This window comes from Adiantum capillus-veneris, chromosome 3, assembly GCF_014529385.1.
Source record: "Adiantum capillus-veneris isolate H3 chromosome 3, ASM1452938v2, whole genome shotgun sequence".
NCBI lineage: Eukaryota > Viridiplantae > Streptophyta > Polypodiopsida > Polypodiales > Pteridaceae > Adiantum > Adiantum capillus-veneris.
The window spans coordinates 75452094-75470220 of record NC_140933.1 but is presented as its reverse complement, the minus strand read 5'-3'; the positions used below and the strand labels follow the sequence as shown (position 1 = coordinate 75470220).

The 18127-nt window shown below is 45.4% G+C and overlaps 1 protein-coding gene across 2 annotated transcripts in view; it reads right to left on the bottom strand.

Annotated features, from left to right (window-relative positions):
- Positions 1–241: 241 nt before the first annotated feature.
- The window catches only part of LOC147461126 (glucose-inhibited division family A protein), a 139310-nt gene continuing 121424 nt past the window's right edge, over positions 242–18127 (bottom strand). Inside the window, exons 12-13 of one of the 2 annotated variants that reach the window (XM_086508743.1) lie at positions 2155–2247; positions 242–659 (exon numbers count right to left, since the gene is read on the bottom strand). In XM_086508743.1, coding sequence (XP_086364869.1) covers positions 477–659; positions 2155–2247 — 276 coding nt within the window. In that variant the 3' untranslated portion in view covers positions 242–476. Of the gene's footprint in view, positions 660–683; positions 869–2154; positions 2248–18127 lie in introns of those variants that run through there. The other variant, XM_086508744.1, reaches the window with a different exon arrangement.

The window sequence follows — 18127 nt, the reverse complement described above, 5'->3', positions numbered from 1 at the left end:
TGATGAGAATCACTGGAGTGCAAAATGAGAAAGCACAGCTGGGACCTAGCTTGTTCATGTGGGTTGTTTCATAGTGGATGTGTTTCGTGATGGGTCCTACAATTGATTCGTAAATCTGCTATTTTTTGTCTCCTAAGCTGCATTTTGTGAGTATTGACTTTGCGTGTCTTCCATGACTGTTAGTGATTGGATGATGGTAATAATAGACTCCTCCGAGACACTGTTCACCTCAGTCTCCACAGAAAAAAGATATCATCGAATACATGACATAGCTCTTATCAAAATAATTTGTGGTTAAGCATCCTCTTAATGAGCAACTTCTCATGTTACAAAGTAGCGTCTTCAACCTTTTAATCTGCTATCTTACAATGTTAAGCAGCTTCAACACCACTGACCTTACCTACATATTCAGAGCTTAGGAACTGTCAACTTTTATATACAAACCTTTCCACACCACCTAGCAAGCAGCATCTAATTTAAGCAGAACAGCAGACACTCTGCTCGGCCAGTTGCATTGCTTTAGCATCTTCCTGTGGCAATATTGTTTCCTTTCTATCAGCTTTTCTTTTCTGCACCTCCAAGTAAACTAAAAGGGATGTAATATCGGCTGGATTGACACCACCAATTCTTGACGCTTGACCAATGTTCTCTGGGCGGATCTACAACAGTTGAAGAAGTTCATAGAAAATCTTTTTTTTTTTTATTGAGTTAAACCAAAAAAATTAATTCTTAAATGTCAAAAAACAGAGAGAAGGGCACAGAGGAGAAGCGTGAGCTTCAGGCCTAAGGCCTTCAAGGAATAGCTATCTGCCATGAAACACAGGGACTGCAAAAGTGAAAGACGCCATGGCTTCTGTTGCCTGTGAGCCTGTTTCATGAGATTTATGTAATAATATAGATTAAGTTTAATCTGTCATGTATGAAACCCATCACAATTAGACCTATCATTTCTGTTTTCTCCCATTACAAGCATCGACTATGATCAGGCGCATAACAACCCACACCCTTAAAAATACCATCCATGCACCTCGATTCTAACTCTCCATTTGAATAGTTGCATGAGGTCAATTAATTATTCTGCTATTCCTCCTAACCATCACATACAAGGTGGAAAAATATGTAGTGTTCAGCTTGTGTTCAGAACAGAAGTTACAGTACTGAACTGAATTGAGTTTTATGCTTTGTAAAAATTCATACCATTTTATTAAAAAATCTAAATTATGAAATAAATTAGAATCGCTGTACTTAGTCCAAGTAAATAATCATATGTTTTTATCTAATTTTTGTTAAGAAAGACAAAAAGGTGACTTAATTTTTCTTCTTTGCCCGTTTGTTGTGTGCCATGCCTTGGTGGTTTTGTGAGTGTTTTAGCCTCTCTTATAATTCATAAGTTTAGACTTTTCTGACCTTATGAAAAGTCTCCTGTGTCTATTCTATAAGACCTTCCCTAATTGGTCATTATCCTTATTCTGTGAAGATGCAGTAACTCGTTGGCAGAAGATTCTGCTTTTCTAAGGTTCCAAGAGTGATTAATGGTCAAATACATGTATGCTTTTGTAATGTGCTTTTTTTAATGTACCCAGGTATGGCACGATAGGTGCATTCAATGCACCGTACAGCCTATATGGTATGAATGGAGCCGTACGTTGTACATGCTGTAAGTTTCTCAAAACTCATACAGAGGACAAACAGAAGGCTTTTCTTCCTTTTAAGGAAAATATCTCAAACCTCCGATTCACCTAATTGCAAACTAGAAAAAGAGGATTCTATGGTAGCCACCAGTCAAGTCAGGCTGAACTACATGTCCAATGTAAACTTGTCTGTCTCAATTGAACTTTAGGTGTGCCCGGTGATCTCACTGTGAACTGCATGTAATGATCAATTGAACTTTTTCGAGTGCCCAATGATCTCATTGTGAACTGCATGTAATAATTAATTGAATGTAAACTCTCAGTGAACTCCCCCCAACTATTTTTAATATCTGAATTTTCAGTCCACACCACCATTTCAAGTGGCATGCGATAGACTAATAGTAGTGCAAGCCCTGGACACGCAATCAACGCCAATTTTTGTTTGACGAAACAAAACACAATTAATTTGTTTGCTTGATTTATATACACCAAAGACCAAATATGTAGTTTATCACAAACGTACCTTTGAAAGCTTCTCCCGGGATTCCAAGGATAAAGTATTGATTGTCATGTAATCCAAGTCCTTGGGAAGAACTTTGTGATGCCTCCGAGCCACCTGAAACAAGGATACAAATTTAGCAGAAAAATCAACTCCTTGGGTTAAAACAGCTTTTGATTTCAAAGGCCAGATGCCTCAGACAGTATAAATGCCCTCCCACTCTATCTCTCCCTCCAAATAGGAAACATAAATTGACTTGGAATTCAAAATCAGTCTCTTGAGACCTACAATGTTAAAAACTCTTTCTCATATGGGGGATCATTGCCTTGTACAAGGCAGTTACAGGATAGAGTGCGTACGCCCCAGGGGATGTCAGAGATTATTCACTCCACCATTGGGGTGAAAGAGGGGCACACTATCCCCCACTCTTTTTGGCATGTATGTGGATGAGGCTTCGGACTACATAGAGAGCGACCAACGAGTCCGTCCAGTGTGAACCAGACCAAACCAAAAACCAACTATAACGTCCAAACTGTACTAACTGTCCTGTGAAAGTGACACTGTAGCCTGCTACATTCTCTCCCTCTTTGTCTCTCTACGCAATTTTCCCCGCCTCTTTCTCTTTCTACATAGGTTTTCCCCCCTTTTTCTCTCTCTACGCATTTTTTCTCTGTCTCACTAGGTTGGAGAGTTGCGGGGAGAGAGCGCGAGGGAGCGGGGACAGGGCCACAGCAGCGCGAGCCGGAGGGAGCAGCAGGAAGGGGGGAAGCGAGCGCAGGCGGCAGCGGGCGCAGCAGGGGAGGGGGAAAAGGAGGGGGGGGGGGGGGCAATGGAGCGGGAGCAGCAGTGGCAAGGGCAGCGGCCGCAGCAGCAGGGAGCGGGGGCAGGACAATAGAGAGAGAGAGAGAGAGAGAGAGAGAGAGAGTCTCCTGAACCAATCAACCTTGGCAATGAATAACTGAATGTGTATATAATGGAGGCAAGGGGTTGCTTATATAGCAACCTCAGTAAATTACCCAGCCTAGCTCTCTGGTTCATCTGGCGGGCCCGTTGTTTCCGCATCTTTGAGGCTCGCCCTGTACCACCAGCGGAGACTGTTCGTGACTTTTGGCTAGAGCTGGTCCACACTCTCAGAGGACAGCTTGAGGGACTACAGGGCAGCTCCAACCGCATGCGGGAGCGCCGCGAGGCTTTCCTTCGTCTCTGGCACCCTGGGCCGTTTTACTCCATGGTCCAGGGGGTGCTCAGATGGCACTATTGTCCACCTGTGTGGCTTTTCCCTCCTCCCATCTCTTGTTTTAGCCCCATTGTATATATGCTGTTTTTTTTTTTTCATTGGGAGAGTCTCCCCATCATGTTTGTTGTAGCCCTCTCTTGCAGAGGTGGATGTAGCCCTATGGGCAGCTTTCATTAACTAATAGAAGGATCTTTTTCTCGAAAAAAAAAAAATAATGGGATCATATTGGGCAGTTCACTTGAGATGCCAAAACTCTTAACACCGTCTCCGCAGCTCATAGTGGACATTAATAGTGAGACCAAGTGGATGAAGAAGCTATACCATGGACACCCCAGTAAAGGCCACCAACTGGATACACGTGTTGCTCCCCTCAACTTTGTACCTAAGAATAATGCCATCTTGAGCATCGGTTGCCTTCGTAAAAAATTTGAATTGTAGACTAGACTACGTCCAAAGATCCCCATTCGTGAACTGTGAACACATCACGTCCAAAATATAAAACTCCAAAATAATGAATAGTCCATCTTGTCCATGATCCAACCAACAACGATGGATTGGTGCACTCATCCATAGTGTTTTAGACGTTTGATTGGGTCCCTGCCAGATGCATGAGCATTGAACTCCGACCTACGGGTCCAAACACCCATAACTTGAACTCCAACACAAGGGTCCAAATTAATCATAGGGAGCACTCCTTGGCCCTCGCTGCCACTCACGAGCCTCTCTGGCTCAAGCTAGTGGTCACACTTTCCCTTTGACTAGAAATCTGACATCAAGGCCAATGTGGCCGCCGCCACGTGTCCCATGCCGATCTCCTCTGTCAAATCTTTATTACCGTAGTCTCTGTCCAGCTTGCCTTTGTCTTTGTTGTCATGTGAGTTCCTGCTTTTGTCTTTGGCTTCACACTCCGATGCCAAACAAAAGCGTAGAGTCACATTCATAACAATTGTGTACCTCGTGAGTACCGAGGCAGCTAATTGAGTACTGGTACTGCCATCCGTGTCAAGCTTTCCTTTGCCTCTGTCCTCTAGTGAACTCGTCCATTTGCTTTTGACTTTATAATCTCGAGCCAAAGAATATGTCGAGTTCCTTAAGAACTGTGCCGGTGCATAGGCCGCTAACTGGAAGGTGGATATGCTATCCATAGCCACTAGTTGGTTTTGGTCATTGTCGTCGTGGGCGCTCGAGCAAGGGGGGCCATGTTGAAGTTGTAAAAACTCGTACTCCGGTACCTTCTCGCACTCCAAAAAAATGGTCGCACGAACCAAGCCACAAAATCTCCAAGCAGTTCCACTCCTCCACTATTCCCAAGCCGCTTTTCACGGTGCCCTCCACAACCTACAGCGTTTTAAAGCATTGGGCTCAATGCTGAAAAAAAAGGGGGGACCACTGTCATCAGCACGTTTCAAAACTCAACAAAGAAAAATGTCGCCAGCAATCACAACAGCGTTTCAAAACGCAAGCAAGAAGGGTGGGTCCGGCACCGCTACACAATAGCGTTTCAAAACGCAAAGCAGAAGGGGTGGGACTGGCACTGCTGCACAAGAGCGTTTCAAAACGCAAGCAGCAGCGATGCGCAGCGACAGAGGGAGTTGGGAAGAAAATCGTTGGCGATGAGGTTCTTCTACTCTTTATGGGACAGCTCCTTCACGCCAAGGCTCTTCAAGCACGAGCTACACCAAGCAGCTCTGATACCATGTCAAAGTCGACAATGCGGAAGCGTAGAGACCAAGGGGGGGGGGGGGGGGGGGGGGGGGGGGAGAGAGAGAGAGAAATGAAATGCAATGAAATGTTATATTAACGTCTTCAAAAGGCCAGAATGACCTATGAGACCAAACTGATACAAAAGTGGTGAATCTGTTACAATGTCTGGGTACCTTAGTACTAAAGTACTAAGTGTGAAAAGTGTGAAAGTGTGAAAATAAATGTGAAAAACTAAATACAAAGTATTAAATAAACTTCTTAGGAGCATTCTGGGTGTCTGGCTAGAATGCTTCTAATCCTTTGTTGTAGTCTCCTCCGATGAAGTGTGCTTCTGCATCTCGATCGTGGTCGTCTCGATTTCCTAAGCTCAATCGCCCTGTCAATGAGGGTGCCTTTGGTATGAATGTGGGTACTCCTTTGTGCTGGCTGCTGGCCTCTTGCTTCTCCTTCCACTCCTGCTTCTCTCGATCCGAAGAAATCTGTGATCTGCCTCTGAGGCTGTAGTGCTCTTTGTCTTCTCATTAAATTATCCCTGTGCCGATGTAGTTCCGGTAGGTACAAGCCTAAGCATCTTTGATCTTGGTATTGCATGACTCTATCTAGAGGTCCAAAGCCTTCTTTAAATAGGCAATGGAAACGCCCACGTACCTCATAGGATACGGTGCAATGGCATATGTAGTGTAATTCTATCTCCGGCTCCATTCTGCATAACTTGCAAATTCTGCTCTCAGGTGGGTTCCCCCTAAATCTGCCAAATTCAATTTCCAGCTGGTGTGAGGATGTACGAATCTAACCAATAGCACATCTCAAACCATGAGACAAGTGGGTATCCATGTAGCTCGGGCGAATCACAAATCCATCGTCAGATAGCTGTAGGAAGTTTTCTTTGTAGTCGGCCATCTTCGTGCCCAATTCTTGTGTAGGGTCTACCCATGTCCTCTTAGTATCCAACTGTATAAGATCCTGATGGATGATTTTATTAATCTCCGTTCGTGTAATTGCCAGTGATCGAGCCTCAAGAGAGTATTGGAAGGGGGGTAATCTTTCCATATTGAACCCGTGTCTCTGAAACCACGAGGACAGTTGCGCATACCATCATGATGTATCCCCTTTCATTGCTAATTGTCGAGAGGATTCGAGGGCCAGTCTAGTATATCGGCAATTATTTGTATCCCACAAACCATGTATAAAGGACACTGATCTGGTAAGAGCTTCAATTTCTATCGGAGGGACACCTAGTTCCACTCGGGTAATCGCGTGTGGTACGGAGACCTTGGCTCTAATCATTCGGGAAATCATAGATGCCAAAGGTCTCTCCATTGACTTCCAATTATCCTGATCCATAGATGGTCCCCAAATCTGCACCCCATAAAGCATAGCCGAAGCCACCACGGTATCAAAGAGCCAAAGTTTTGTTCGTGGTTCCTGAAAGTGCACTTGTGAACACATCCTCTCCAACCCTCCCAAGGCCGCAGAGGCTTTGGACAATCTAGCATCCGCAGCCTTTCTGGAGTACGTACATAACCAGTTACTGACCTATATAAGGCCATGATCCCCCAAATAATCTCTTTGGGGACCCCTAACTCTTGCATCCTGCGCATCAATCTGGCCCTTGGTACTGTATCAAAAGCTTTCCAAAAATCCACAAAGCAACAATACATTTTTCTCCCGCTTGCTCTTCCTTCCTCAATAATGGCTCTGAGCGTAAGAATATGATCTAAAGTGGAATAACCCCTCCTGAATCCAGCTTGTCCCGTTGCCCTTATGTCCTCATTCTCTGCCCATCTACTCAATTTTTGTTCAAGAATGGATGCGTATAGTCGGGTCAATGTGTGACCTACCATAATGGTACGGTAGTTCCCGGGTATCGTAGGATCCCCTGATTTGAAAATAGGTACGATAGTAGATAATTTCCAAGATTCAGGTAATCCTTCACACATGACCCGATTAAACAGACGAGCAAGGACTTCTGAAAGTAGATCCCTGGCATGGATCAGATGTTCTGCTACTAAACCATCACCATCATATGCTCTTCTTGTCTTCATCTTATCAATGGCTTTTTTCACCATTTTCGTAGTAAAGAAAGTAGTAGTAGCAGGGCATGGCTCTAGCGGATGTGGTAATGGAGGCTGTCCAGATACCATATATAATGATGTTACATATTGACCCCAAATCTCAGGAGAAGTAATCGTCAGAGGCGGTGAGTGCTTGTGAAATAAATGTGAGGCCTCATGTGAGTCCTGACTCAAGAAGAGCTGATATAAATCCTTCTCCAGTTTGGCTAGGAATACCCTTTTCTTGCGACGTACTATACGTTGAAGAGCAATCCGAGACTGCTTATATGTGATGATCCCAAGTGTAAGCTCTTTCTGGACCTGGGTTCTCGCCTCTCTGCATTCCTGGTCATACCAACTGTTTTGAGGCATGTTCCCAGATCCTCTCTTTTCATCAGGTTGAGTATGTGGGTATGCCTCTTGTGTTGCTCCATGTAGTATCTCTGTTAATTGAGAAGTAATCTCCTCTACAGTATATACTGGCTCGGCTGCCCACATCCTATTATAGATCTTTTCCACATCGACTGAATCAGTCTCTGGCGTGAAAGTATATCTTGTGTGTGTCTTCTTCCTTTGTACTTGAGAGGCATTGTTTTGGAAGGAGATTGATAAGGTCAAGAGAGCATGATCCACTGCAATCCCAACCGGTCTGGGTCTCACCTTAAAATCCTCGATACTAGAAATAAAGCTTGGTGAAGTCATGACATAATCCATTGTACTGGCCCCATGCCTGTGTGGGAAGCATGTGAATCCCCCAGATAAAGGGAAATTCTCTAGACCATTAAGTATGGCCAAACCATGTGTAGTTGCCATCTCCACGAGATGTCTCCCATATTCAGTGTGTTCTTTATCCTATGAGTTTCTAGTAAGGCCCTCCTGTGATAAATCCACTTCTCTGAGCATTTCCTCGGAAGTATCAAAGAATACTGCTTGAGAGTTGGCCATTCTGGCATTTAAGTCTCCTAAGAGAACGATGTCTCCATCTCTAGAGAACTCCCATAAGTCATTATTCAATATGGAGAAAGGGGACTGTCCTTTAGGTGAGGAGTAGACTGATGTGCTTGGAGGGAAGTAGCATATAGCGATATATAGAAATCTACATGTCTCGGCTCTCATTCTCACCCACATATACCTTGCTTGTTCATCTTTCCTGATAATCTGTAGTAGTGGTTTCAGCTCCTCTTTAAATAAGACTGCTACTCCTCCTGAACCCCGGCTACCCCGTAGAGATCTCTTGTCTGGTCGACCAGTTGTTTCCCATAAATACCCCTTCACATGTGGCATAAGCTGTCCCGGTATCTGGTGTGTCTCTAAGTAGAAAACTATGTCTCTGTCCCTAAAGCTATCTTCAAAGGCACCTACATCTAGCCTATTTTGATCCATTACAATTCCACGCCGCTATCCGGAGCGTCGCCCCATAGGTCTCGCACCGTCATGATGAGCGCTTTTCCAGAACCACTACTTTCCCTCCTCTATAAAAGGCGACTTTCCCCTTTTCTCTTGCTGCCCTGATCCCTGGCATCAACTCTTGCATGTGTGCCACTTGTGCCAGTGTACGGTCATCTCCCAGGAAAATACCGGTTTTCTTAAGAGTTGGCCTCTTCTTTAGAAATTCTTTCCTTATTTCTATATTCGGGAAGCGGAGAATAAGTGCCCTATCCTTTACGTTTCCCTTCTCATCGATTCCTTTCTTGCCCACTCTCCATGCACTTGTGTGAGTAGGCTCTGTGATTCTCATGCGTTGTAGCAGTTCCCTCACTTCTTCATCTACATTCTCTTTGTCTTTGACCCCTGTGACCCGCACATGCAGAGCTCGATTCTTTCTTTTCTGCTCTTCCTCAATGGTCATATTAATAATGGTGGAGGTAGGTGTGGTCTCAGTCATCTGGGCCTTCCCTTTCTTAGCATCCTCAATCCATTTCTCTACTTCATCAACCTTTTCTTGTGTCTTAACAAGACGTTCTGCTCATGAAGATGCCGTTTTCAATTTCTGTTCATCTCCTTCCCGTAGAGCTTTCATCTGATCCTTCATGTCCTCGAGCTCCTTCAACACCGAAGGTTGATCGTCTCCCTTCTCCTTAGTGGCAGAGAGAGAGAGAGAGAGAGAGAGAGAGAGAGAGAGAGAGAGAGAGAGAGAGAGAGAGAAATGAAAGGAAATGTTTTATTAACATTTTCGGAAGGCCAAAATGACCTATGAGACCAAAAAGTTACAATTGGTGAATTTGATACCATGTCTGAGTACGGAAAGTACAAAGAACTAACACTAAAACTAAAACTCTAAGGGGATGAATCTGAAGCTGATTCGGAATTGAGACGAGAGTAGGGGAAGGGGAAGGGGGGGGGGGGGGGGGGGGGTGGTTAATGGGTTCAAATGAAATCTCTCATCGGTCGTTGTTGAATCTCATCAACCTCCTCCATGGTGAGTACTCTGGTTGGAAGTCTTGCATTTCGAGCTAGAGTGATCTGTATCTTCTGTTGTAGTTTTCGTTGATGGTGGGAGACCCCTCAAGGTCATAGGCGTCTAGATCTGCCCAGCTCAATGGCTCGGTCAATCAACGTAACTCTAGTGTGGGTGGGCTCTGAGATCTGCTGTGATGACTACTCCTCTGGCTCTCCCTGGCTGGTGTAAAGAAATTTGTGATTCGTCTCTAAGACAGTCTCTCCCTTGATATCCTCAGCAAGCTCTCCCTAAGTCTGCGCAGCTCAAGCAGGAACAATCCGAGACATCTCTGATCCTCGTATGTCATGACTCTAGAAAATGGTCTGAAACCCTCTCTCAGTAGACAGTGGAAGCGACCGTGTATCTCATAGTATGTCGAGCAATGACATGTGTAGTGCAGCTCTGTCTCTGGTTCTAAGTGACATAGGTGACATATCCTGACCCCTACTGGTACCCCTCGAAATGGGCCAGTCTCAATCTGGAGCTGATGTGAGGATGTGCGTATCTGCCCAATAGCGCAATAGCGCATCGTATCCCATGAGGTAAGTGTGAATCCATGTATGCAGTCCTAGTCACACAACCATCTTTGTGAGTTGGAGATGATGCTCTTTGTAGAAGGCCATCTTTGTGTCCAACTCCTGCGTCGGCTTATCCATGTGCTCCTCGTATCTAGCTGAATCAGATCCTTGTGTATGAGTCTGGTGATCTCTATCCGTGTGAGAAACAGGGAGGGTGTATCCAGGGAGTATTGAAACGGAGGTAATCTATCCATGCTGAAACCATGTGACTGGAACCATGCTATCATCTGTCCATACCAACATGTTGTATCGCCTTGTAGCGCTAGTTGTCGAGATGACTCCAGGGCAAGCCGAGCATATATGTCCCTTGGAAGATCCCATAAACTGTGTATAAAGGATACTGATCTAGTCAATGCCTCAACCACGAGGGGGGGGGTGGCTAGCTCGGCTCGGATAATCTCATGCGGCACTTAGGCCTTAGCTCGTATCATGATCATAGAGACCAAAGGCCTCTCCGTATATCTCCATCCATCTGTGTTGCCAGATCTCCCATGATGGTCTATTGAGGGTCCCCATACCTAAACTCCATAAAGCATAGGTGAAGTCACTAGAGTGTCAAAAAGCCAGAGCTTTGTTCGCGGTTCCTAAAACTGAACTTGCAAACACATCCTCTCCTGTCCTCCCAAGGTTGCATATGCTCTCGTCAGTCTAGTTTCTGATGCTTTCCTCAGTGAAAACATCGGTCCACCAAAAACTACCCCAAGACAGGTATATGCATCTGTGTACTCCACAGTTTCCTGGCCATACGTAAATGTGGGTGCTGATCTCCTTACCCACTGTGGTGTGGTGTTGAACACCATAACCTTGGTTTTCCCAAGGTTGACAGACAATCCACTGTCACGAGCAAATGTATGCAAAGCATCTAAATGACGCTGCATCCCCTCTAGAGAGTCAAAAATCAACACAATATCGTCAGCATATAGTAACAACGGGATCCATGTCCCTGCTAGCTGAGCCCCTCTGTCTCCCTGACGTTCTACATAGTCTGAAAACTCACCTACATACATCCCAAAAAGAGTCAGAGATAGGGGGCATCCCTGCTTCACTCCAATAGTAGAGTGGACCATGTCAGACGCTCCCTCAGTAGTGCGTAGCTGCCCCATCATTGTCATATTTAAGCCAGCATACCCCATATGAGCTGTATAGGCACACCCATGTTCTGCAGTTTGCGTATAAGTCTGGCTCTGGGCACTGTGTCAAAAGCTTTGCGGAAATCCTGACTCTAGAAAGTGGTCCAAAAACCTCTCTGAACAGACAATGAAAGTGGCCACATCTCATAGTAAACCGGGCAATGACATATGTAGTGCACCTCTGTCTCTATATGGAATAAGTGGCATATCCTGGCCTTTGCTAGTACTCCTCAAAATCTGCGAGTCTCGATCTGAAGCTAATGCAAGGATATGCGTATCTGGCCAACAACACACGGGATCCCATGAGATAAGTGTGTATCCCTGTACCCAAGCCTAGTCACAAAGTCGTTCTACGCGAGTTGGAGAAGATGCTCTCTATAGAAAGCCATCTTCGCGCCCAACTCTTGCGTCGGTTGTATCCATGTGCTCCTCGTATCTAGCGGATCAAATCCTGACGTATGAGTCTAGTAATCTCTGGTTGTGTGAGAGATAGGGAGGCTGCATAAACTTTAACATGATGATCCTATTGATCTCTCAACTTCTGAATGCAAGCGATGGTGCGTCCATCAAAGGGTGGCTAGGTGTTCATAGTAAAGCGATGTAACTAAAACCAAACTAACACCTGTGCATACCAACATCTAGAGTCTCCCCCAATGGCTAGCTGTCGAGACAAGGGACATTAGAGTATAACGATGACTTGAAGCTATAGAGAGAGAGAGAGAGAGAGAGAGAGAGAGAGAGAGAGAGAGAGAGAGAGAGAGAGAGAGAGATAAAATGTCACATTAACATCTCCGAAAGGCCAAAATGACCTATAAGACCGTATCAATGTGATACAAACATCTGAGATAAAACACATCCTTGATCCTAAAACAATCCCAATAGGAAAGGTAATGAAGCTGGTAGGCAAGTAGGATGCAAGTTCATGTTACAAATTGTATAATGGGGATATGGCAATATGGACACACTCAAAGGGGCCGGGGGGGGGGGGGGGGGGGTCTCATGTTACAAATTGTAGAATGGGGGTATGGCAATGAGGAGGACACACTAATACAAGGGGGGAAATAATGAGTCATCCCATGAACTCTCGCATAGACCATTGTAGCATAGCATCGATCTCCTTCATGGTGAAAAGCCAGGGAGGTTTCACCCAGTCTCGAGTCATGATACCCTGTATCCTCATGTGTGCATGCAGCCTATTCATAGATCTCCAAGGCCTTAGGCGTCTCGAACGACCAAGCTAGACTTCTCGATCAAGCAAGATACCCTGTCAAGCAGATATATGGTACGACTACTCAGCACCATCTTGAGTGGTGCTAGAAAAGAAATCGCTGAGCTCTCTCTAGGTTGGTGTTTTGTGTGTTAGACTCTCTGCTGCTCAAAAGTGTCTCGCTAAACCGGCGTATCTCTAGAAGAAAGAGCCAAAGCATCTTTGGTCCGTGTAGTCCATGTTCCAAGAAAGTGGGTTAAACCCCTCTTTAAACAGTCAGTAAAATCTTCTTCAGACCTCTTATCAAGTTGTGCGCGTGCATGACCTGCTGCCCAGCGCGACCACCTACCCGATGCTGCTCAGGAGCGCCACTTTGCCCAGCACGCTAGTCTGTGGGAGTGCGGCAGGTTTTGCACGCCAGGCTATGGCCAGCGCTGTTCTGTGTATACAGTGTCAACGCTGTGTGTGTGTGTCTCATAGTAACAGGGAATGGCCGACTTTCGGTCTCTGTTCCCCGTTCCCATTCCAAGTTCCCGTTCCGAATCCTCGTTCCGTGTTTCAAACATGAGTACCCATAACAGGGAATGGCATTTTGTTCCACGTTCCCGTTCTGCGTTCCTGTTCCGGTTTCCAGTTCCTGGTAACTATGGTGTGTCTGTGTAGCGAGTGTGTGAGTGTGCGAGAGACCAACAGCAATTCAGTCAGCCTGTGTGTGTGGGTGTCTATGTCGTGTGCGTGTGCGTGTGTGTGTACACTCGTGGGGGATTTGGGTGTGGTGAATCCTTCGGCCACTCGTCTATCGCGCGTCTCTGCTCTGCACAACATCTACCCTGTGCACGCCCTTCACAGCGTGCCGGGGGTTGAAGTTTGATTTCGCCTGCACGAGGTCCTTCTGTCGTCTTGTGTCAGAGAGAGAGAGAGGTGTGAGTGTTTCTGTACAGCTAGCCGGTGTGTGTCTGTCTGTGTCTATAGCGGTCATATATCAAAAACCTCCCCCAAAAAAAAGTGTGTGTGTGTGTGTGTGAGCTCCACATGGATTCGACTGATCAGTGTATATATAAGCGTCAGAAAGCCATGGAAACTTCAGAGATGGATGCTTTGAGTCTTATCAAAGAATGTTTGCATCAAAGATGCACGTCAAGCCTGGGAAGGATCCGCTCCTATCATGGAAGTGCGCATCCCATAACAGGAGCTTATGGATCCTGTTGCTCAATATACACTTAATGCGGTGATTCTTTTTTTCCGGGGTAGAATGCCTACATGTTAGGATGTAGGCCAATGAGTTGATTTCCTACTCAAACGGCAAGCAGTCCGAGGGGTTTACTTTGGCGCGCAAGGGTTCTACGAAGTCTTGCTGGCTAACATGGATGCTCGGGATGCTCTGTTGGAAATGTCTCCTCTTTTCTTCAATACGCAGATGACTCATGTGCTGCCCTAGGCTCTTACCAAGGACAATCACAGTCTCATTCATCACAAGTGTCCCGTCTGGGTTGAGGTCGTCGATTTTCCTCGCACTTGGCGTCATTTTCTTACTTTGTTGGCTGCTCAACTGGGTAAAGTCATTTGCCCTCCTAAGTTGGACGCAAACACAAACCGTTTTTATATTCTGTGGGACACGGATATCCCCACTCCAACAGGTATTTCCATTGATTTCGGGGATGCAATGGTTGGAAAGCGCCCATTTAAAGCTTAAATGGGGCAAGTTTGCAAATTCTTGCTTCCTATGTGGCAAATTTGGTCATCTGCAGTCTGAATTTCCGGAACCAAATCTGCAACCACCTCCTTCAGCCGTCCCTGCTCCTCAACCTCGCTCGCCTCCGAAATCTTCTACTGAGGTTCAAACTAAAGGAGTTTCAACCTCCTCCCCCACAACTGGGGCGGTTAAAGACAAGGGAAAACAATTACAATTGTCTGCACTTTTTGCTTCTCCAAATATTAAAGACAAGAAAAGAACAAGGTTTCGACCTCTCAAACTTGGCTAGTGCCCAAGAGACCCGCCAAAGCTGTTACAGCTCGTGTTCCGGCATCTTCTCGTAATTATGTGTCTCCTTTGAAAAATGTTGCTCATAAAAAACTCCCTTGTAATGACAACACTTCTATGGCTGAAGCCTGGGACAAGGTGGTTCGCTCTTACAAGGAAGTTGTTACCAGAGAAGCTTCTTCATTGCAAGGTGCATTTACTTTCAATTATCCATGTTCAGGTCTTGACCCACCTTCTCAGGCACCTACAACCGGAGAGGATGTGTCAATGGGCACTGTTACTTGAGTTTTCTTCAGCCTTTCTTTTCCTGATTCCTCGTCCACTGTATATACCATATAGAATGCATAGTTCTTTGAATTGCATCTCCTATAATGTGCGTGGGTTATGTAATCACGACAAGTGGCGGCTTACCTGGCACTATGTACATACATGTAAAGCAGACATTGTGGTTCTTCAAGAGCATAACCACCATCAATTTGCAGGACAGACTTCTTACTTTGCAGGCTACTGGATAGCTTATGCAGGATCAGCTGACCATTTTGGAGTGCTTATGCTTGTTCGACATGAACTCTTCCAGACCTTGGTTTTTAATGACCCGGGTGGGAGATGGATGGTCATCCAATGTATTGTTAATGGAGAAGTTTTCGAATTTGGAGGATTATATGCATACACAGCTTCTGCAGATAGGGCACAGTTGTGGAGTGCTATCTCTTCTTATTGTTGGCGTTCCAATGCCTTTCTCTACGGGGATTTTAATAATGCACCAAACCTTGCGGATAATACTACTGGTCATTCTCACATACTTCATATGGAACGACAATCATGGGACCAATTTATGTCGACTTGTAATGGGCTTGACTTGTGGCCCTTTGTGCATCCAGCTAATCCAGGATTCACTTTTCAGCACAATGCTCAATCTTTGTATCGCGCTCGGCTGGACTGCTGATATCTTTTTCACATGCAAGAGTATGATGACTTCGTATGCGAGATGAGGATTGATTATGCTATTTGTCTCTCGGATCATTTTCCTGTATGCTTGAAACTTCGTTCTGGCTCTTTTGATGTCAATGATCGCCTACCCAAGAAGAGATTTTTGCATATCAATAATGCTTATCTCAAGCATGAGCCTTTTCGCACTATGATTGTGAATATCATCCCGCCTTTGCTCTCCCAGATGTATGTTGACATGGACATAGCTTGGTTCCGTTTTGTTATGCGTGTTCAATCAGTTATACAGGATTATGGCAGGGATTATTTGTCGCAATCAAGAGAACATGTTAACCAGGCAAAGGATGCTTGTAGCCGATTAATGCACTTGACTAATCATACTTCTCTTACTGACGCTCAAATGACTGAGTTGTTTTCTGCCCGCGCTATATTAAGGCACAATGATGAGAGGAAATTGGCCAAATGACAGACTCAAGCTCGTCAACAGGCTTTCGCAGATAAAGGATGTGCTTCTAAACAATTCTTTCAGCATTTGCATCACTCGAGGCAATCTCAAGCTACACAGAGAGTTAAATTACCATCAGGGGAGTGGACCTCCACTTTCCAAGAGCTAGCACTAGTTCTACACTCTCATTATGGCAAGATTTTTGAGGCCCCTTCTTCTCCCACGAGAGAAGCTCGCCAAGCACGTCACATGTTTCTATCGCATGTTACTTCCATTCTTTCGATGCGGAAGGCTCAAGACTTGGAAGTTTTCACTAAGTCGGAATTGTATGCTAGCTTGCTTGATTTGGGTCGATGGAGAGCTCCTGGTTGGGATGGTCTCTCCGTGGAATTTTCTTGTCTTTCAGGGATTATTTGAAGGTGCCTCTATTGTTCATGATGAATATAGCCTAGGAACAACAGGAATTGCCCTCCTCTTGGAAAGAAGGTTTGCTCAAGCTGATACCTAAGCATGCATTGTGTGAAGAATTCTCACATTGGCGGCCTATTACGCTTATGCCTGTGGTATATAAGTTAATGGCAAAAATGCTTGCTAACCAACTCAAGTGCTTTCTGCATGAAGGCTTGCATCAATCTCAATACGGCTTCATTCCGCGACATCAAATTACTGATAACCTCGCGAATGTCATCATTGGTATGGAATATGCAAAATATACTCGACAGGATGTCTTAGTCATGCAGGCCGACATTGAAAAGGATTTGATAGTGTTCTTTGGGATTACATTGCGGATACCATGAGACGTTTGGGCTTTGGGCCTAGGCTATCCCATGTCGTTCTTTTCTTGTATGCATACAGTACTTCTGCAAGCTTGCTGGATGGTTTTCTCACAGAATCTTGGACTTTGGGACGGTCGGTAAGGCAGGGCTGCCCTCTGAGTGCTTTGCTTTATGCGATCGCTACTCATCCCTTGTTTATGTATTTGGATTCCTTGACCTCCACTGGTAGGCTACATGGCTTGACTTTACCTTCTCGTCGACAGTTTGCTGGTCAGGCTTATGCGGATGACTCTTTGTTCATGCCTCGTAATAACTATGATGATGCACAGCAGATTATGCATACTCTTCACTTGTTTGGATTGGCAGCAGGTCTCAAAGTTAACTTTTGCAAATCCAAGCTATTGCCTCTGAAAGGGTGTGACTGGCATAACATACTGTGGCATGGGGAGGTTGTTTCTCCACATGTTCACCATGTGGGTTATCCACTGGGTTGGAATGTATTGGCTATGCAAAAACTGGATTGTGTGATCCAACGTCTGCATTCCAAGTTAAATTATTGGAAATTGTCCACGTGGCCACTTCATGTGCGTCTCACGATTGTCCAATGCATCCTTGTGGCTTATGTGCAGTTTATCTTGCCTTTGTTATCCTGGCCTCGGTTGCGCTTGCAATCCCTCATGTCCGATATTTTAGAGCGTTTTTGGCGGACCTCGTCTAGCAAGAGAGGCCTTCGGCTTCTATCTATGGACAAGCTGTGTTCTCCCGAGCGGCTAGGAGGGTTGAATATTTTGGACTTGAGACGTCATCTTTTGGCTCGGAAAGCTATGTTGTTGCCAGTTTTGGTGGAGCAGCAGCAACCCGGGGCTCTCATGGTCACACATTTGTGTGCGCACATTGTCACCCCTTCTTTTGGTCGTTGGAAACCAACTTATTGGGATGTTGTTTTTGGGAAGCTTGAAGGACACATTCTTGGATGTCCATTTACTTCTTCTCTAATTGTTGATTGGAAGGTTGTCACTTCGCATTTGGCTTGGGATGGTCACCAATCCTCTGGGGGTAACTCTCTTCGCTTGGAGAGTCTGCATTGGAGCAGGGTTTTTGCTTCGACTTTAGTTCAACGGTCTCCTCGCCAAGCGTATTTTCTTTCCCAAAAAAGAATCTGTCAAGTGCATCAGGTGGTTGATGACTCGGGTTATGTTCTTTCTTTCGCTGATGCCGTCTCCCGCTTTCGGTTGGGCCTTCACTATTCTCCTCTCTGGCGGGAGATTCAAAGGATGCTTGCTGCTCGTTCACCCATTCCTCCTCTGGATGTGGACTCTAGCTTCTCTGATTGGAATCTCGCTACTACTAGATTGGATTGCATCTCAGTTGCCAGTGTCTAAGCCATCCTTCAGTCTAATGTATGGATTGTGCATCGAGGTAATCAACTGTGGTCGCTTTCCGAGTCATCCTTGTGGTGGCAACACACATTGTCTCGCACTTGGCAGAGTCATCTGC